General features: G+C 30.0%; 1 protein-coding gene across 1 annotated transcript; it reads right to left on the bottom strand.

Annotated features, from left to right (window-relative positions):
- Window positions 1-7,320: 7,320 nt before the first annotated feature.
- Window positions 7,321-11,437, bottom strand: LOC120268462 (organic cation/carnitine transporter 4-like). The gene is given in 6 exon segments (XM_039275864.1): window positions 7,321-7,326; window positions 7,558-7,689; window positions 7,691-7,735; window positions 7,737-7,778; window positions 7,780-8,744; window positions 10,993-11,437. Coding segments are annotated over 6 exon segments (1,599 nt in total). The 5' UTR covers window positions 11,402-11,437.
- Between the last annotated feature and the right edge of the window lie 11,559 nt (window positions 11,438-22,996).

The following is a 22,996-nucleotide window of genomic DNA, read 5'->3' on the forward strand; positions in this document are numbered from 1 at the left end:
ATTTAATCATTTATTACAAATCTAATATAATTATAATAAATATACTGAAATAATATAAAAATAAATAAAAACGATATTGCATAAAAATAAATAAAATATCTAATATCTTACTATATTATTTTTAAAATTTTAAAAAAATTAACTAAGGTTTATTTACATTGATTAAATATTAAATTAAAATATTTTTGTATTATGATAATTATATATTGATGGCCTTTTCAAAAATTTGAGTTTTTAAAATTATTATTAAAATAAATCTAAAACATAAGGATTTTAAAAAATAAAGGGCTAAAGTACTTGCTTCATTGACCTTACCTTTGAGTAGATGTTGAAGAAGGAGAAAAAAATGGAATAGCCCTAATTATAAAAAAATATTAGGGCTTACTTAGTTTTTTTAATGAGTTTTTATTATTTAATCCTTCATTACAAATATAATATAATTATAATAAATATATGAAATTTTAAATTAACACTATAAATTGCATTCATATTATTTTTTTAATTATACGAAATAAAATAAAATAAATAAATACGAAATTGCAAAAAATAAATAAAATATATAATATTTTACTATATTATTTTTAAATTTAAAAATAAACTAGATTAAATTACATTGATTAAATATTAAATTAAAATATTTTTTATTATGATAATTATATATTAATGGTCTTTCAAAATTTGAGTTTTAATATTATTATTTAAATAAATCTAAAGATAAGGATTTTAAAAAATAAAGGGCTAAATTAATTGCTTCATTGACCTTATCTTTGAGTTGATGTTGAAGAAGGAGAAAAAAGGGCGTAGCCCTAATTATTTAAAAATATTAGGCCTTAGTTAGTTTTTTTAATGATTTTTTATCATTTAATCCTTCATTATAAATCTAATATAATTATAATAAATATACGAAATTTTAAATTAACACTATAAATTGCATTCATATTATTTTTTTAATTATACGAAATAAAATAAAATAAATAAATACGAAATTGCATAAAATAAATAAAATATCTAATATTTTACTATATTATTTTAAAGTTTAAAAATTAACGAAGGTTAAATTACATTATTAAATATTAAATTAAAATATTTTTGTATTATGATAATTATATATTAATGGTCTTTCAAAATTTGAGTTTTAAAATTATTATTTAAATAAATCTAAAGATGAGGATTTTAAAAAATAAAGGGCTAAATTAATTGCTTCATTGACCTTATCACTTTACCTTTGAGTTGATGTTGAAGAATGAGAAAAAATACGAGTAGCCCTAATTATAAAAAAATATTAGGCCTTAGTTTTTTTAAATGAGTTTTTATCATTAATCCTTCATTACAAATCTAATATAATTACAATAAATATATGAAATTTTAAATTAACACTATAAAATGCATTCATATTATTTTTTTAATTATACGAAATAAATAAAATAAATAAATACGATATTGCATAAAATAAATAAAATATCTAATATCTTACTATATTATTTTAAAATTTAAAAATTAACTAAGATTAAATTACATTGATTAAATATTAAATTAAAATATTTTTTATTATGATAATTATATATTAATGGTCTTTCAAATTTTGATTTTTTAAATTTGTTATTAAAATAAATCTAAAGATGAGGATTTTAAAAAAATAAAGGGCTAAAGTAATTGCTTCATTGACCTTACCTTTGTGTTGATGTTGTTCTGATTTATAATTGTAAAAATATAGATAATTTTTCAATTAATTTTTTTTGTAAGTTTTTAATTTTAATTAATTGAAATAACATGTAATTAATTCAATAAATGATAGTTAATAAATTCCATACCATTAATATGGGTGGACTCATTTTTAAACTTGTTTTAATAATAATTTTTATTTTAAAACCTCATCTTTAGATTTTTTTTTTAATAATAATCTTAATTTTAAAGCCTCATCTTCGTATTTTTAATTATAATTTTAAAAAAACTTAGAAATTTTGAAAGGCTCCCAATAATTATCGTAATACAAAAAAATATTTTTAATTGTTATATAATCATAGCTAACTTTTTAAAAATTTAAAAATAACATATTAAAATATTTTTAGTTTGATACTTAATCAATCTTATATATTCTCTAAAAAACCTTTTTCATAATTCTATTTTGATCCAATTTACTTTTCTCATGCATTTTATTTTCTAAAATTAATATAATATTCATTTTTTAAATTATTGATAAGAGTTTTTGTAGTTTTTATATTGTTAAATTTTATTTTTATGAGTTTTGCTCACAAATTTTAAATATATCTCTTCATCTCAAGTTTAGTAACGGAAAAAGACAAACAAACAGGTATTTATTAAAATAAATTCTAAATAAAATTTAATTTTTATTAAATAAATTATAGGATTTATTCTAAAATTCCGCTTTACGCCCCAAGTTAACTAAGATGCCCCTGGTCATTAACATATAATGACATACATCAAAACACAGAGTCTTCAATCATAACTGTCTTTGAACTAATAACACAAGAGTAAATTTATAAATAAGAAATTTGTTATTAAATAAAGCAATCAATAAACTTTTAAAATGAATAATAAAAATATAAATATCAAATAATATATTACTATGACATTCATATTAAATATATACTTTCACAAAATGGAATATATATGTTCAAGGATTTTGGTTTTTTCTTTTTTAAACTCAGGTCAAATGTATATATTTTCAAAATAATGTAAAAATAATATTAATAAAAAAATATGAGTGAAAATTATTTATAAATAAGATATTTACAATTCTTGTAAATATTTATAATTTTTTTAATATATTTAATTTATAATTTTAAATATAATTAAATATAATTAAAAACAAAATTTGGTGATAATACTAAATTCCGTGGGTGATAATAAGAAATTTCGTTGGTGAAAATACAAGAACTCCGTTAGTGATAGTAAACAATTCTGTTAGTAATAGAGCTCAATTCCGTTGGTGATAACACCAAATTCCGTAGGTAATAACCCAAAAATTTTGATGGTGATAGTCAAACATTTCATTGGTGATGATACAACATTCCGTTGGTGATAGTATCAAATTACGTTGGTGATAGTATCAAATTCCGTTTCGAATAATCCAAAAATTCCGTTGGTGACAATACTAAATTCCATGGGTGATAATAAGAAATTTCGTTGGTGATAATACAAAAATTCCGTCGGTGATAGTAAACAATTCCGTTCGTAAAGGTGCTCTATTTTGTTTGTAAAACTATGAAATTCCGTTGGTGATAATACCAAATTCCGTTGGTAATAATCCAATAATTCAGTATGTGATATTACTATATTCCGTTGGTGATAGTCAAAAATTTCGTTGGTAATAATTCAAGATTATATTACAAATATATTAAAAACAATATTTTAAGGCTTAAGAAAAAATTAATAATGTTCACCAACGGAATTGTCACATTAACCCTTTAGCGACGGAGCAAAGACGATAAAATGTGGTGACGGCAACAAAGCGTCACAAAAAATTTTTAGTGACAAAAATATATTATTTTATGACATTATCACATATGTCAATAATTGACAAATTTGTTGTAGTGTAACTATGCCTTTGAACATTGTTGTTTACCTCATAGTCGGAAATGGTGCTTCACGGGTCATCGACGTTTTCTTGATGGTGGTCATAAATTCAGAATGAACAGGATTCAATTTAATGGCAAGCAATAGTTGCACCCTCCTCCAAAATTACTATCAGGTGTTGAAATTCTTCAACAAGTTAAAGATATTGATGTTACATTTGGTCGGCATGTGGATAGCCAACTTGGTGGAAAACGAAGACGCAGTGCGAGTACTTCTACAGATGGGTCAGAATAGTTGAAGAAGAAAAGCATATTTTTTGAGCTTCCATATTGGTATCATCTGAACCAACCAATTGATATGTCAGGCGAGTTACTTGCTCAATTTTTAGGGCACATTGCAACTAATTGTACCAACTTCCCTATTGGCTATGATAAGTGGCAAACTGTTCCAGCCTGTTACAAAGATCATGTGTGGGATAACATCATAAAGGTCCTATTCTTAAATTGTATTTGTACCTTAAATTTTATAAATTATACTATTTTGTTATGATATTATATGATATTTGTACTAATGTATTTGTTTATATGTAGGCAAAGTTGGAGGTTAATGATGATGGGCATAAAGATTACATTATCAAGAGTTTGGCCAAAAAATGGTGGGACCATAGGTGTAACTTGTACAACTCTTTGAAATATGACTGCAATGCTCCCCACGAAGCCAACATTGCAAGAAGGCCTCCTGAAGTTTCCTTGGAGCAATGGATTGCTTTTGTGGATTATAGGGCTCGACTTGACACAGGTAATATGCATAGATTTTGCATTGTAATGTATTTCTTTGAAGCATTATTGTTTATTAACTATTGTCTCCATTTAAATGTTTCCCGTGTAATAAGCAGCTCAAAATACCGCCAACTGTAGCCACCTAACAATTCCTCACACGTTGGGTTCAAAATCATTTGCTTGATTGGAGAATGAAATGGTTATTAGTTTCATATCATGCAAATCTTAATTATGACTATCATTTAAATACTATTATGCACATATTAAATTGATATAATTTTGTAGGAATCTCAACTTGGTCGCCCTGTCACAAAAGCTGAATTATTTTAAGTTGGTCATACCACATAAGATGGGTCTTTTGTGAATAATGAGGCAAGGCAAAATCATGTGAGTTGAATATAGATTTATGTCATATGTTCAATGTTTGTATAATAAAAAGTGCTTTAATAAAACCATTCTTTTGACTTTATTTTTGTAGGAAGATCTAGTTTTCGCTCTCAGTCTTCATCTAAAAATATGGCATACATTAGTGTTTTTAGTAAAGAACACCCAGGGTATGTTCGTGACATGGGACTTGGAGTAGTTCCAACTCAGGTGTATGGATCATCGAGTAGCTATAGCAGTAGGTGTTATTTGGTGGCATGTACACATGGTGAAGTTGATGCTCTTAGACAAGCGTCCATTAGTTACTTACAGCGAATTGAAGTCAATGAACAACATATAGCAAATCTTACCCAACAAATGGCAAATTAAAATCCAAATTGTATATGTAATCAAATTTTTGATAAATTTTCATTTTAAGGTTATAGTTTCATATGATTGTTATCAATCTATTGTTTATGTTTGTGCTTTGGAGTTTTGTTTTTATTTGTTAATATTTTGATATTGGTTTCATTTCACAATAGGAAAAATGTAGGCTCCCAAGTTATTGGGAGGCGTTCAGATCTAAAGCTAGTCATTCGACAAGCGATGAACTTAATTCAAACAATGCAGGATGACCACATAGTGAAAGTTGTATAATCTCTTTTTTTATGCTTTTTCTACTTGAAAATGTTATGTATGTTTCATATGTTATTTGTTTGATTGAGTATGTTTTTTTGAATCAATCTAATAAGTTTGCATTTTTTTTATTGTCACAGAGTATGCTAAGGATGGCGAGCTCTTTTCATGAGATTCGTTGAGGATGTGGCAACAAAAATGCCACAACATTATGCTCATTCTACTGTTTTGTTTTATGTTAGTTGCTTATCTTATCATGACATTATGTTTTTTTGGCTATTGTTATCTTCTATTTGATGGACAATTACTGATTTTTCTATTTTTTTCCATTTCTATGTTGAACTATAGAGCTTATATGAGTTTCAAGCTTCTATTTTGCTTGACTAGAACTTGTATTTGATGGATCTTTTTATCTTTTAGTAATGTTATGTGTGTGATAGTTGTTTATATATAAATCTTGATATAAGGCAAAGTTTAATATATAGTTCAAAAATTGGATGATGTGGAAATGGTTATGCTCTTGACTTATTGATGATTAGTTGTATGAAGTACCTTTTACATATATATGTTATTTATATTGTTGATGATGCAACTTTATTGATTATCTACATACTTGTTTCTAACTTATATATATATATATATATATATTGTTGATTATTTATATACTTGTTTGTAATACATAGTTGTAGAAGAGAAGGCCAAAGTTGGAAGGGTACACAATGTGTGATTTATTAGCTAGATTTATAGATTTAATACTTGTTAAAATTTGTTCATTGTCAAAATAACTAATTAAGGTTTTGCTTGTGTTCTTTTTGTTTATGAACTTGTTCATTTGAATCAAATTGTGATGAACTACTTCATTGCATGCAATGTATCTTGGTAAGCAAATGATTAATTCTCTTCTCTTTTACATCTTGTTCTTTAAGTTTATAAAGCTTTATTTGTTCTATTTATATACACACATAGGAGGTTATGATAAAGAAGATAAGGTAGCTAGAGCTTATGACTTGGCTTCTCTTAAGTACTTGGGAACAACTACAACAACCAATTTTCCTATAACTTAAACTCTCTACCCTTTTAACACTAATTTCTTTGATTCCTTTCATATACATATATATATATATATATATATAAAATTAATGTTATATATTTTCTGATAACTAACTATGAGGAGTTAGAGTAAATGAAGCATATGACAAGACAGAAATATGTTGCATCTCTTTGAAGGTATACACACACACACATATACATATATATATATGTTGCATCACTTTGTTTCACAAGGTATATTCCTTGTATATATGGATTTATCCAAATCATACTTTGCTCTAATCAATTAATGAGAGATTTATTGTTTATGCAGGCAATAACAAGTGCAAAAGCCATGAATGTAACACTATTATTGTCAAGTGCAACTCGTTATGTAAACAAAAAACTGGTCCCATTGATGTATTGACGTTATGGCTAATTTTTTGTACTAATGTTTTGATAAATTTTATTTATGAAATATATATTTATTTTTTTGTTTAGTAATTAAATGGAGTGTAATGTAACTTAATAAAACTTTGGCAGGTATAATATTGTAAACAAATTGCATATTTATCAAAAAATAATAAAAAAAAAACCTTAGTTGGCATTAGCAGCGGTTTTGGACTGCCGGGAAAGGCAATATAGGCTGTAAGATGTGCATTTCGTGGCGGTTTAAACCACCACCAAAACCACCGGCAAATGAAATATAAAATAATAATGTTGCATTTCGTGGCCGTTATGAACTGCCTCTAAAACCGCCGGGAAATGCAACTATCGTATTTTGTGGCAGTTTAAAACCGCCATGCAAGTTGTACTTGGTGGCGGTTATAATTGCCAGCAAATGCAATCCAGGACGGGATGAATATGTGATTAGCGCGTTGTTCCGCCGTTAATAAAAAAACCGCCAGAAAATGAGTGTCGACACCATTATTCATAGTGGTTTTAAAACCGCCACATAATTACTTTTTAGTGAAGGTTAAAACTGTCATAAAATGACTAAAAATTAAAACCGCAGCAAAATGCATATTTTCACGTAGTGAGTGATAGAAACAGACAAATAAAAAGGGATTTGCAACGGGTCGCTATTCATATGTGTATATATATATATATATTCAACACAAAGAAAGTTGGTATCACTAGCATACACAGCAATAAGCATAGTAAACTCCATTAAAAATAAATCACAAAAAAATTTTAACGGTTTTAAAGTTACCATTTCAACCTTTACATTTACTCTTTCACTCTTCTCTCCTTCAACCAAACCTCCAATAGTATCATATAAAGGCTTATTCATGGTCTCCGGCAAGAGAAACGCAAGCAAACCACCAAGTACTCCACAAAAACCCAAATACCACAAATGGAATCGTGTCCCCTAAAACCACCACCATAGGGAGCAAGTATGGCACCCATCTGTGCAGCTTGTGAGGCACCTCCCTAATGCTGCACTTCTCACCACCGTAGGGAACAACTCTGAAGTGTAAATGAATAACAAGTTGTAGGTCGCTGCCATGCCAAATATTCCAATTAATCCACACACCAATCTCGGCACTTTCATTGTCCCTGAATTGCTCAATAAACTCCCTATGACACAGGAAACACCACTGAGAAACATTGTTGATGCACATAATGGCTTCCTCCCCAACCAATTCAGTAACAAAGCAGTGAGCAAGAAAGCCGGCATCTCAGATACAGCATTAAGAAATACGCTGAGGTATAGATTGGTTTTGAGGTTGACGACGTTGAGGCTGAGGCCATAGTAGACCACAGAGGTTAAGAAGTTTATAGCAATAGATAGAAAAAGCCGATTTCGAGTAATTGGAGATCTTATCACATCCACAAGAGAGCCAGAGATAGCTTGAGTTTGGTTGCTTGGTTCAAGCTTCTCATCACAAACATCATCATCGTTATCATCATCAAGAATGAGTGTAACTCCATCTGGGATGTGTTTGCCATTGGTTTGAGCAATGGCTCGCATAACACTCATTGCATCATTTATCCTCCGGCGAACAAGATACCACCTTGGTGATTCTGATATGAAGGGAATGATGGCAAAGAGGAAGAGAAGGGATGGAAGAGATGTGGCTATATAGAGAGTGCGCCATGATTTGAAGATATAGGCTGTGCCGGAGAGTAGGGCAATGCCTCCAGAGAAGAAGTAGAAGGTTGACATGCCGGCAATGGCACGTTTGGAAGGCCCGATAGGTTCCGTGGCAAGGACGAAAGCACAAAGGCCAACACCACCAGTGCTGAAGCCGGTGAGGAGACGGAGAATGAAGTAAACCCAATAGTTTGGTGACATTGAGGTTAGGAGACCAAAGATAGTGTTCAGAATGCAGACGGCTGTTAGAGATCCTTTGCGTCCCAAGAAGGAATCAGATAGATGGCCAAAGAGTCCAGCACCTGACAAATAATAGAGAGTTAGTTCGTTTAGTCTTGGTTAACATTAATTATTTTTTTTTGGTTGCATTTGTATTAATGGGAAAATGGGGTAATAGAAGTTTAGTGGTTGATAGTGATATATGCGCACGTGTCTCATTTGAGAAGAGTAGAATAAAGTAGATGGTTCATTGACATATATATATATATTATGTATATATAATATTAGATTCCCAAGACAAATCCCAGTCAAGTGTGACACTTCATTATTAAGGGCAAGCTTATCCAGCACTTTGATTTTTTTTCTATGCCGCCAAGGGTGACCTTTCCAAATAAAAACAAAACATATGACCAGTTGACAACTGTAGTAAATCCTTTGGTTTGAAAGTGACCTGACTAATGACTTTTATCTTAACAAGCATGTGCAAGGGTCTCATTTTATCTTTGTTTAGCAGTTTTTTTTTTTTCTTGTTAATTGATTATTTACTTAGAAGTTTACTTATCTAAGGTGTAGAATAGGAGATTCCAAATATTTATATTACCAAATGCATCCAAACTATATATATACCACAAGATGTGAACCAATTGGATATAGACTATTATATCAAGAAAGATAAAAAAAAATCTATATATAATAAGTAAAAAATAATAACTGCACAAACGTCATGGATAAGGTGATTGATACAAAATTCTTATTGGCATTGACTACTGTCTTGGTGGTATTCACTCGGCAATAAATAGCTCCAATGTAGGTTTACATGTGAAAATTTCCACTATATGAAGACTTAATATTAAAAATTAATTTTTATAATCTCAAAAACAAAATGATCAATTATAGATATAATTTTATATTTTTTATATAAATCATACTTAATCATATAAATAAAAACTTTTATTGAAAATCAAGCTACCATTTATCATCTTCTTTTCAAATTTAAAAAGGAAAAAAAATTAAATTAAATACTATTTTTATAAAATTATTAAACTAATTTTTATTATAAATAAAAGTGCTTTTTCACAAAATATATAATTAAATACGATTTTCTTCGCAATACGAATAAATAATAATTACCTAGATGCAAGCAATTTTGACTAATTAATGTTGACTCATATACAACAAAATCTGATCTTGAACTTTGAAAAGAACAAGCCATCATTGGATTTATGCACTTGACTCACATGCATTAGCCTATAGAAGTAAATGGAGTACAATTTACAACTCTTATATTATATTAAATTGATTTAATTTAAATATGGTAAGGCATTGCATGCGACTCTATGATGATTGCTCAGTTTGTGCAGAAGACATCATGTTTCCAACATACAATGTGCATGCATTATCTATGTTTATATATATAATATTCATTTCACCTATATCTAAAAACTAATTTATAATTCTTTATAGTGGCATCCTAATGCCTAAAATCCAAAGAGTATTCTATGCCAATTAAAAGATATAGCAAATGATTAAAAGTGTTTTCCATTTTTTTTCCAATTAAAAGATTCATCATAAAAAATACAAAACCTCAAAGTAAGATTTTTTTTTTTTAATACAAAAACGACTACCATTATCTTATACGGGTGTAAAAAAAATTAACAAATATAGTGATGAACCAATTACAGTGACCTAACAACCTCTTAAAAATTTATTAATTTGGACAGTACGATTAAAGTCTTATCATTGAGTTAATAAATTTTCTATCATGCAATTCTATAAACAATGAATGAACAATGCTATTTACATAATATTTAATAATATACACAATATTATAATAATATTTTTGACCCAAAAATTCGACCCTAGGTTTTCCAATTCATTATTCTCTTACCATTCAACTATTCCAAAGTAAGAATATTCAATGCAAGATAATTTCTCCAAATTTCAACATTAAAAAAAACACTAAATCAGGATATTCTAAAAACTTCAAGTATAGTTACGGCGTTCATGTAACGGCATGGAAACTTTTAATAATAACCACACCCCCACACACACATATTATTCTCTCCGTTATTACCAAATTTAAAGATCCTCTACACTACAGGCTGCGAAAGAGTTGCTGGCCAAACGCTGACCAGTAACAATTGGATAATAAAAAGTACCTAAAAAAAATTTAAGAAAAAGCACTAAATCCTGGACCCCAATAAAGCATCTCCAACTATGACCCTTGGTCCCAAAAATCAGGTCACTTTGTCGGTCCCCAAAAATTCAACTAAAAATCACAAAAAACATACGAAATTCATGAACCAGATAAAATTCAAGAGGACAGCGTACCGATCATACATCCAAGGAAGAACGCCGACTGCACAAGACCAACCTTATACTTCTCGCCGCACACCAACCCCCACTCCGCCACCGTGGAAACCCCGGAGCCGTCGATCCAACCCCAGTCTCCCGGCCCAAGCCCACAAGGATCCGGCGGGCAAAACCCTAACCCAGAGCACCGCCACGCCGGCTCACGATCGGCGAAAATCATCACCATAGTATGGAAAGCCTCCAAGGACCACGCCAGAGTCGTCAGCAGGAAGTGCCGCATCTGCCACCGACCCATCTCGCCGGCGTGCCGTCGCAGCATCTCGTCGATCACCAACTTATTACCATCGCCGTTCGATTTGAGCAGCCCCACCCTCAGATCGTCGCCGCCGCCGCCTTGTGCCTCGGGATCCGCAGCCTTGGAGTTCATTTCCAGGGCCACAGCCCCTCCGGCTTCGTAGCTCTGCGAGATTGCACTGATGATGATGAAGCTTGGAGAACGTGATGGGGGAACATTTATAGACTATTCCGGTATCTTGATCCTCGGGTTCTTGTAATTTAAATTGATACTGTCTTTTGATTGGGTAGATATCCAAGAGTGGCTTGTGGTTAGAACCTGGTTAATTTTAGGCGTTCACAGATAAGCGTTTTCGTGGATCAGACGGACGGCATCTTCTGATTGGGATTGTGCTCGGATAGTGATCTTATGTTTGCTCCCAAACATGGAGGAACAGCTTGAGTATCTATTCATATTTTGACGCGTGTCATGTCATTTAGATTTAACCTTATTTTGACTATTTTTAGTGTGTCTCTTTTTGTTGTCCTAATCTCTTTGGAGAACATCTTGTCTGGGTCCTTTTTGAGTTCTTGGGTTTTTTCCTAGACTCGAGAAGGATCACTCATTAGATCTTTTTATTTTTTTTTTCAAAATTATTATTATTTAAATAAGTGGATAAATCACAATTTTTATTTAAATTACAAAAACAAATACAGATAAAATAAGATAAGACTAAAAACTGAAAGAGAGAAAAGGATCTGTCCTGATCCACATGAACTAAGATGCCATCACCAGTAGTGATGAACTTCTCAAGTCAATGGATAGTCTTGATAGTATTGAATATACCAATGAAAATGAAGATTCCATTCTAAATGATAGGGAAAAAAAACATTCTTAGTTGGAGTAAGTCATAGACGAACAAACAAAAACGAAGAAAACGAAAAGAAGACTCCATAGCTGGAAGACGAAGAACATCATGAGGTGTCAAAGGTCTTCACCAGCTAACTAAAAGGATAAGGGTGAATCACTCCCTAACTAAAGGATCCGCAGAAGTGTCCGGCATTGCAGAGGTATCTCACCAGGACATTTCGTAGCTAGTGTACTAAGGAAGTTAAGGGATCGCTTTATCTACTGAGAAGCTTCGTTTAGGGAGTTGACTCCTAGTAACGGCAAAAAACAATGAAATATTAGCAATTTTAATAATCACAGTAAAGCAAGGTAGATCAAATAATTGAAAATTTTGATAGTTCCGTTCTAGCCAAATATTCTACATGATAGCTCTTATGGCGAGGTTCCAGAGAATGTGGAACCGAGGGTTTTGAGAAGGTAACCCGGTTGTCCAAATTGAAGTAACAGTTGGAGGAGAAAATTGAAGGTCTAAACATTTATTGAAGAAAGACCAAATGTGCTCCGGGAATTCACAGTTAAAGAAAAAGTGTTCCACTTTTCAAATTCTTATCTTTTAACCTTTTCAACGATTATCTTTATTATTTTTTTATTTTATTTTTATTTTTTCATATTTTTATACTTATCAAAGCCTAAGTTGAATAAAGTTTGCTCAACCTTAGTAAGTTTACTCGATCACGGAAAACTCTCTCTAAGACGAAAATGATCTTTAGTTTTGACTAGTTTGGTATTATGGTCAAGAAAATTCGATATACCACCACTTATCGAACTTAATCCCAACAATAAAAGCTTCCCAAATCCAAGTAAGCTTGTCTTAACCCCAAAAAGCTTTTTATGGTCGAGCAAGTCCATTGGAGTTGGGGGTGAGTTGATCACGTGAAATAAATGAATAAAAATAAAAAAGTAAGTCGACTTTAATTTGAAATCCGGGACTTTGGGACAGATGCAAAAGTGGGAGGGCTTTTTGGTAAATGCAAGGTATGCAAAGGGCCTATGGTTCTTCCATGTCTGTAAAAATTTCATTGCCCATTGAGTTGAGCGAGACATGAGAAATTAGTGATTTTGAATTTCTATGAAGCCAATTTTATTTGATTTGGGTTAAAAGCTAATGATGGGATTAATGTTTGAATTATCACCATATTATTATTACTACTTCTATTAGTAGGAAAAGTACTTCTAACCTGTTTTCAAAACAACAAAAAGTTCCGATTTGAATGCCCAAAAATCTTGATCAATGTAGACATTGAAAGATTCTTGAGTTGTCCGGGTACATGTACGATACAAATCAAAAGTTAAGTATGCCTGTACCATATCCAATCATAAAAGCAATATAATAAAAATAAGTTAAGTCTCAATAAACCGACGAATTGCACCATGATGTAGGCTAAAATTAGTATTAGACATTTGAATAGATTGTCATGACTGTCTTTTTACTTGGAATTAAGTGTTCAAAATATATTACAAAAAATTAAGGAAGAATTGGCAAGTTTGTTATAAACATTGTAGTCATGTACTTTCACATTTGTTTGATTGTTTTTTCGTGTCAAACTACTCCGAGTAGTTATGCTTGACAAGAAAGCAAGATTATAAAAAACGATTTAGTTATTTGTTCACTTTATTATAAAATGGTATTTACTTTTTTTTTATAAAGATGACAAGTGTCATCAAAGGGATAGGCGCTAATTATCATGGGGTTGACAACCTTAGGCATCCATCATGTGGGCCAGCTAGCATGTGATGCAATATTGAAAAGATTGCCACGTGTGCAAAAGATAATATATCAGGAACCATAATGTAACACCCAAGACCATGACCAAGCACGTGGCAATCACCACGATGTCCCCAAATGGTGACATGCATACTCACCAAACCTAAAGCACCACGAGGCATAAACATCCTGTGTACTTTTATCACGAATAAAAACATATTTAAAATGCACTTAAAATGCCACATTTGAAAAATATAAGGTCAACGAGAGTAGCAATTTGAAAATGTTGAAAACAGTGCGAAAATTACAACTAATAAGCACCTATTAGACACTATTAGATCTAACTAACAAGTTCAAATATGGAAATATAATCCAACATAGTAATAACTTGGGAATATGGTAAAAGAAAGGTGAAGCCTAGCAGAACACACTATAGCAACAGCTCTAGCAATCACCATTTGAAGAAAAATAGGAAGTGGAGTGGATGAGTAATATAGTTACTTAGTGAGTGGTTATTACAGTTGGTTAGTGTTTAAAACATCATTAAATATCATAAAATATTGTATTTCAAATACTTATTTCAAAATTAATTTTGAAACAAGAAAAGATACTAATAAACAAATTTCTGTATTATAAACATTTCAAATTAAAGCTTTAAGAGCAACCATAACAATAATAATCAATCAAGAGTTTCATATAAAATCCAATATAAAAGGATTCATAAAAAAATTGTCCCTAGAGACTAAACTGCTGTTGCAATTAGGAATGAGATTATCAAGGCTAGTTACATATTTTTAAACATGGAATTGAACCTACCTAGCATTAACCTCTAAGTTCGTCAATGTGGTGAAGCATGGTGTCTCAGATCAGTGGGGGCACCCACTTACTCCCAAATCAAGGTCTCTCCTCTAGCCTCCTAAATGCGGGACTAATATTAGCTAGTCAACCACGCCACCTCTCACTGGACCAAACCATAGAGACCGCTGCTACAATAGCCGAGTCACAAACTCACAGTCACCATTATACAAGAACACTATATATCTATATATACATATATATAATTGCACTAAACAAATTCATAAAATTTCATTTCTAAGTATGCCACATAAAATATTTGCTTTTCATTTTGTATCACATTTCAAAGCATAATTGCAAGCTCAAAGGAAAACTCATCGTGAAAAGATAGGAAAAAAATTATTTATAAATATTATAATAAAATGATAAAAACTTAGTTTCTAAACCTAACAAAATAGGAAACAAGGTCTAGCATAAAACAAACAGTAAAATTATAATAAAAAATATTATTGGGAAAGGGTATCCACTTGCAATGCTTAGACTCGTAGATATAAGAGCTTAGATGTGGTGCTCCTCTATGAGCTTTTCGCATGCCCCTAGCTGAGGTTTCACCACCTATACCAACTTTAACTCAACATGAATTTAACCATAAAAAGCATGAATGCTAATTGATATGCAAATCTATATGTTAATGGTTAGGTCCCATTCAATATGAAATCTATTTCGAGTGACCTATTTGGTAGCATTTTTTGGTTGAAATTCACTAACTAAATTCAAACTAGCTTCAACTAAAGTTGAACCAATCCAATTTGGAACCAAACCAACCAAATCCCGGCTTAATTAATTGAACTGGGTTGGTTCAATTTTCTTGAACTGGTTCAGCCTCAATTGACTTAAACCACACTAGTTAAAAATGAATTGAACTATGCTAATTAATAGAAACAAACCCAAGGCTCATTCAAAAACTTAGCCCAAGAGAAAAAGAAGCGTGATAACCTAAATATACACATTCATTACACACAATTATGTCATTTATATGTCATGCATGTCACATGCATTAATTAACATCTCTATCTATACATATACTTAAAGTAATTGTATAATCTGCTTTTTCAGAAAAGTTTCACGAGAGGATTTTTTTAAATTTTGTTTTTTTAAAAAAATTTTTTTCCTATTGCATTTAAGTCTTGAAGTAAATGTAATGTTAGCAATAGGAAATGTTTAATATCATTTGTTTGTTTGTATTAAATGTTTTATTAGATACATATTTAAATCAATTATAATTATTTAAAAAAAAATTTTGTGGATAAAGTATAATCAATAATTTGTGTATTATTTAGAGTATAGTTTTAAAACTACTTTAAACATTAAACACTTCCACACTCTGGCTCTCAGGTTAAATGGTTTAATTATTGGATCATTTAGATAATTGCTAGGCCAATAAATTTTTTTAAAATATTATTTTAAAATTATAAAGTTTTTTTAGTCCACAAATTATTAATCAAGTAATGGTGATTATAAATGAACAAAAATAAATAATCTTAACAAACAAAAGCCACGACAGTGGTTATTAAAAAAAAAGCTAAGTACAATTTTTTTAATTTACATAAATCACATCTTATTTATTTTTAACATAAAAAATAAAAATAAAAAAAAATGAAGGAAGAAACAAGTTACCTTACGAAATAAAATTCGATTCATCCTAGTTATAAATACCCCGATGGTTGATTATGTTTTTTTCCAGTTTTAAGATGTGTTAAGATGAGTTACACCAGGTTGATTACTTAAGTGGTTCAATAAAAAATCTAGACTAGTTTAGGTGCCAAGTTACTAGTCTGTCGGTCCAGATTTTAATAAATATATGGAGTTTTTTTAATTATAGACTTTAGAATTTATGGGCCATATACTTTCATTAATGGCAGACATTGATTATTAATTTTTAGGGTTTATAGAAAATGAATAGGGTTATAAATGAAAATTTAAAGGTATCCAAACAATGTAGAAAAATTGAAGAGACATAAACACTACAAGAGTTAAGATTTTTAGTGACAACGTTTTTTGTGTCGCTCGGTTATTTTGCCACAAATATTAGGTTTTTTTGTGTTAAAAGTAACAGACACTATTGTTTAACTTAATTGTGATAACTTATGTTTTTTTTTCACTATTATAGTGATAATTGTGACAATTTAGTAAACATGGTATATTAGCAAAATTTTAATGAAAAGCAACAATATAATTAGGGCCACTTCGTTGATTTTGTAATTTATTGCTTTTAATAGTAATTATAGTAGTTTCAATAACATCAATGTGTTGTTGAAAAAGTTATGAACTATACTATTGCATAAATACATGTATTTTGCCTTTTTGTTTCTCATCTAAATATTATTTTGATTTTAATTTTTGGGGGTGTTCTTCTGTTAGCAATTGTTTCATTGCAGTTATTTTGCTTATTTTCTCCTATATATTCTATATATAATATTAGAATTTGGTTAATTAAATTACTTAATTTGTTTGTGTTTTGAATTATAGTCTATATGTAATATTGCGGCATTGCCAGAATTCATTGTCTATACTATTGTTTTATTTGTAACTATTTTATTACTATTTCTAGTATATTGGATTTTCATTTATTATTTGTTGGCACTATTTTTATTAAGTTGTTAATTGAGAAAATTTAGGTTTAATAGTATGAGAAAAGTATTATTAAAATTTGTGCTATAGATAAAAATACATACTCCAAAACTATCACAATTTCAAAAAACCGATGTAAAGTGAGGGAGTTTACCTAGTTTATTAAATATTTGATCAACATACATGGGAATCCTTTGACAATTCATTCATTTTATAAACATCGAATTTACCACAATCCTATACCCACTATTCACATTTATGATTTCTCAACACTTCACAAACATTAACCAAACATGAACCACATCACCACCATCAGTTTCCTTTAATAATTCAATGCAATATTTAGCATACAAAACTCTTGTAAAAATTAAAGAAAATAATAATAAATATAATACCATGAAGTTCTCTTCAAAGAATTAAAACATGAATTCCTGAAACATATAAATAAAAACCACTCATGCTAAGGTTTTCTCTAGGTCTAAGCTTAAAAATTAAATTTTACTTATAATTATGCAATTCTTCTTTTCTAAGTCTCCTTTCCACTTCTACAATCCTGGTGAAATTCAAAATAGAAAGAGAGAAACCAAAGAATAAATAAGAAATCCATGCTTTCTAAAGATAAATTCAAATTAAAAAAATCAACTTTCAATCGAAAAAAGATCTAAATTTATTTGAACGTACAAATCGAACAAGATGAGGGAATGAATTAGGGCTAGCAAATTACGTAAGGTAGAAATCACTACAAAGTTTTTAAAATATGAAAATTAGATTAAACCTAAATTTGCAGAAACAACCCCATAGATTCACAAAATTAACCGGTTATAACATTGGTGAACATTTTAAACCTAATGACTCTATTCTTTTAGGATTTTACACATTCTAACTCGGTTAACATCCCTCTCCTTGATCAATATTCTCTACAACATATAAAATTACTATTTTGGCCACAAAGAATCCTAAAAATTACCATTCAACCCTATGAACCTACAACCTCGAACTTGGAACTCCACACATTCACACACAAAATTTCATAATTGATGGGTAATTTTTGGTCCAAGTATTACACATAACCCCATAATGGCGAATCCACCCTATCATGTAATTATAGAGGGGTGGAGAATACAACTCCTACCATAGAAGACCCACACTAAGACTAATATTGAACAGTGTTCTAAGTACTTGCCAGTGAATAGTGCATAAACATTACTGTTACAATACTATGGCACTCGGTTTGAACCCGTGCCTACCTATGCACTGTCAAATATCTTACCACTTCACTAAATAAATGTTGGCATGGCATTTACTTCGATTTCAGGTTTTGATAAATATAATAATTAAATATATTTTATGCACTTTCATTTATCTGATTTAAGTGATTTTTATATGAAATTCTCAATGTAGTTAGACTAGGACCGGCCTAGCCAGTTTGACCAGAAAAATTAGGAACTGGCCATGAGACCAGTCCGGTTACACCCTTTGACTCGACCTTAAAACAACCCAGGCAACAATTGAGTAATCTGGTTGGATAAACTGGTTGACCTAGCTGAATCTAACGCGTTAAAAAAAAATTAATTTTTTCAAAAAAAAAAAAAAGAATGTCATTGGCAGGAGGAAGTGAGAGAGAGAAGCACGAGAGAGACGGTGATCCGCAGTGAGAAGAAGTGAGGGAGAAGCATGAGAGAGAGAGAGAGAGAGAGAGAGAGAGAGAGAGAGAGAGTGCACGTGATTTTTTTTTTCTAGTCCCGAGAGATTGAGAGAGGAAGGGTGATAGGAGAATTCAATTATTAGGTTTTTTTTAATATTTTATATTTTTTAATTGTATTTCAAATATTTTAAATATCATATTTAAGTAATTGTGTTTTTTTAAATTATTAAAATATAAGTTATATTATTTATTATTATTATTAATTATTATAATATATTTTTTAATTATTATTATTGACCCAGTTCAATCCCGGTTCAACCCCAATCGAGCCCATCAACCCCTGACTCCTGGCCTTGGCCGGATCTAACTACCTTGATAATTCTAATTCAATATCTACCTCAACATCTAATCGATATTTAATAAAGAAAAGACAAATTGTCCATATCACAATAAATTTGAAAATCTTGTGTTAGATTGAGCAAATTGTCAAATTTAAAAATAATTTATTGTCAATGTAATTTTGATCCAACAGTACGGACCTCACTATAAAAATTATTGAGGTGAGAAGTTTAAATCCCGAGTTCAAATCTTATTAGATATAGTAATAGTAATGAGTTCTCTTTTGTAGATGCTGATTTACAATCAGTAAAACATTCAAGTCCCAGCTATACATATTCCCTTGTTTGCACTTGTTGCATTTGTCTTAAATTTTTTTTTATCTAAAAGGTAATTATATCTCTTAGTTATATTTTTTATATTATAAACATATATTAATTATTTAAATAATTTAGCTTATCCATGTGGTTTTGTATAGAAAAAAATTCCAACTTAGTCAAAACTTTAAAATTCGTTTTTCATCATAGATTAGTTCTCTATTGCATATCAGCAAATTTTCTTTTTATTTCTACGTCAAATATATTTAACAATGAAACAAATGTTCTGATCGTTTTTTTTTCTTTCATGGAATGTTTGATTAAAATAAGGCAATAAATAAATAAATTTGGAAGCATTTAAAAAAATCTCAAAATAGTATCTTCGGGTGAGTTATAGTCAGGGACGGAACCAAGGGGGCTAGCGAGGGCTTACTCCCCTCGGCACCGGCAGGGCTCTTTTTGTTTGGCCGGATCCATGAAATCAGGCAACCAGCCCCCCCTTCAGTCATGCAAATCCAGCCAGCAGCCCCCATCTCTCTCCCTCACACTCATTCAAAGCAGTGCATCAGGTTGAGCAGCAGCACCCATCCGGCCATCCCAGCGGTGAGCAGGCACCCATCCCAAGACAGCGGCTGGCTTCCAAACAGAGGCGAAGGGAGAGGGGGGAGGGGGTGCGGCCTCCTCTCTCTCTCTCTCTCTCTCTCTCTCTCTCTCGATCTATAAATATCTATATCTATCTATAGATCTATAAATAACTATATCTATATCTATATATAGGTTGTTGTATTTTTATATTTTTTACATATCTCTATATCTTTTTTTAGCGTTTTTTATTTTTATTTTATAAAAAATATCAATTTTTTATATACAAATTAATGCCTATAATTTAAAACATACTAATTTTTAAATAAATTAATAAAAACTTATTATTTTATGTATTGATATTTTATAAATTACTTAATATATTTTTTTTTTCAAAAATATATGTTTTAGTTTTTAGTTTTTACCGATTAACCTATATAATATATAAAATTATATTTTTAGTAAAGTTTTTATAAAAATTTATTGTTTGATGCTCATTTTAAACTATAAATTAACATATAAATAAATTTTTGTAAATTTTGTAAAATTTTAATAATTAATTTTTTTTTTACAATTCGTCCCGCTAATCTATAATTTCTGGGTCTGTTTCTGCTTTCAACCACTTCATTAGCTCCGACGAGACTTTCCCAATACCGCATGCCAGTCCAGCACCTCATCGATTTAGTGAGTGTTCTCGTTTCCTTTTTATTTTTCTTATTAGTAAATTAAGGTTTAAAATTCATCGTTTTCATTCTAGCTTCTTTAATTGTTTTAGTGATCGTGTTTATAATTATTATAGATAAATGTTTTATGTTTTTTTGTGATTGTTTTTAATTAAATGTCACAATATCGCATTATTTTGTATCGAATACAATTGTTATGTTGACTGAAATATTTTTTTTGACAATTTGCCCTCAGCCCCCCCCCATCAATAAGTCCTGGTTCCGTCCCTGGTTATAGTACAAATGCTTGTACTGTTCTATGTTCGGTATTCAATTGCAGTACATACTATTTTATGTTATTTTCAATTTGATTCACACAAATACTAAACAAAAAAATTGTAAAATTACTATGATACCCTTTATTTTGTCTTAGATTGTAGCTGGTGGACAACCTAATGCCGGATACAATTACGCAATAATTCGCTTTGGCTATCACACGCACCTCTTAGTAGAAGAGCTAGAAGAATTTTGAGAAACTCAATTCCCTATATGAGGTTGATTTTTTTTAAAATTTTTTTTTTGTCTGGGATAATTTTGTTTTTTAATTGTGTTGTACTTTAATACAATTTTTGCACCATAGTTTTTGACGTAACGAATACCCAGTTCTAATTCAAGAATTCACTCAAAATAGAGTAAACAAGAACATAAAACTTCAATTGATCGATCCCTTCCACAAAATCCTAAAACAATTATTTAAATAATGATAGAATAGTAAATAAAAATAAAATAATTAAAATAATTACAAAATACTAGATAATTAAATAAAACTAAAATAACTAACAAAGCTAAGGTAATTATAAAATACTAAAATAATTTAAAATTCTAAAATTATTAGGCACCATGATGCGTCCGTTTTGAAGGTACAAAAAATTTGTAAACTTGTGTTGTATCTAATAGTTGTCTTATATAATGTGGCATATCTATCACAAATTTTCTCGCTTATAAATATATAAATAGAGATAGAGAGAGAAGAAGAAAGAGGGAAGGAGAGCAACCCGTGACATGCTCTCCTGGTCAGTCAGGTTATGGGTAAATTACCTCGCCCGGGCATGATGCTAGCACTAGAGGTGGGCACGGGCTATCCGGCAACCCGGTCCGTGCCAGGCCCGCCGGGTCACTGAACCTGCGGGCCGGTTCATTGACTCCTAACCGGCCCATACTGTAGCCGGGCCAGTTACAGGTTGGAGTAAGCCCAACCCATGACCCGGCGGGTTGACCCGCAGGGTTCAAACCCGATTCTAAACCCATAAGCTACTTATTGTTTTTAACTAAGTGCATGTTGGTCATGGGATTTGAACCCATGACTTTAAACTTGGATAGCAAATACTCAACCACTTGAGCTACAATTTGTTTTAGACATTTATTGGAAAAAATTATATATAGATAGATGTAGGATATGGATCAAAATATTTTACATATATATATTTAATTTATAAAAAATTAAGAGACCATATAATAAATTAAAAATTATATAAATCAATAAGTAAAATATCAAATTATCAAACAATAAATTTTCATAAATATTTTTTTTAAAAAATAATTATTTTGTTAATCATCTTTTGGCTCATAAGCACTAAGTCTCTACACATCCACACTCTTAAATTCTCTTAAATAGGGGCACTCTTATTTGTCACATATATATTAGATTATTTTGTTTCAATTTATAAAATAAAAAAAAATTAAATTACAAAAATTGTTTTTGAATTATGTATATCAAATTATAATAAATATATTAGTAAAAAATGAGTATCTTTGAATAATAGTTAACACCATATTATTTTGATTAGTAACTTTTTTTCAATGACAACATGATGAGCACAATAATAACCCTATAGTTAGAGACTAAAGTGAAATCTAGAGCCAACCCTAATTATAATAAATAAATAAGTTGATGATAATTTCAATTTAAAATAAGAATACTACTTGATATGTAATTTTTGTTGCACTTAAAAAGGTGTGCTAATAATTTAATTTGATAGATAAACAAATTAAAATGTAGTTTTTTTTTCCTTTTTAAAATTTTTTTGATATGTCTTAAAATTTTTTTAAGTTATTATAAATTATTTTAAATTTTTTGTTGTTTGGGATTAAATTTAAAAAATATTT

This window comes from Dioscorea cayenensis, chromosome 9, assembly GCF_009730915.1.
Source record: "Dioscorea cayenensis subsp. rotundata cultivar TDr96_F1 chromosome 9, TDr96_F1_v2_PseudoChromosome.rev07_lg8_w22 25.fasta, whole genome shotgun sequence".
In the NCBI taxonomy this organism is placed as follows: Eukaryota; Viridiplantae; Streptophyta; class Magnoliopsida; order Dioscoreales; family Dioscoreaceae; genus Dioscorea; species Dioscorea cayenensis.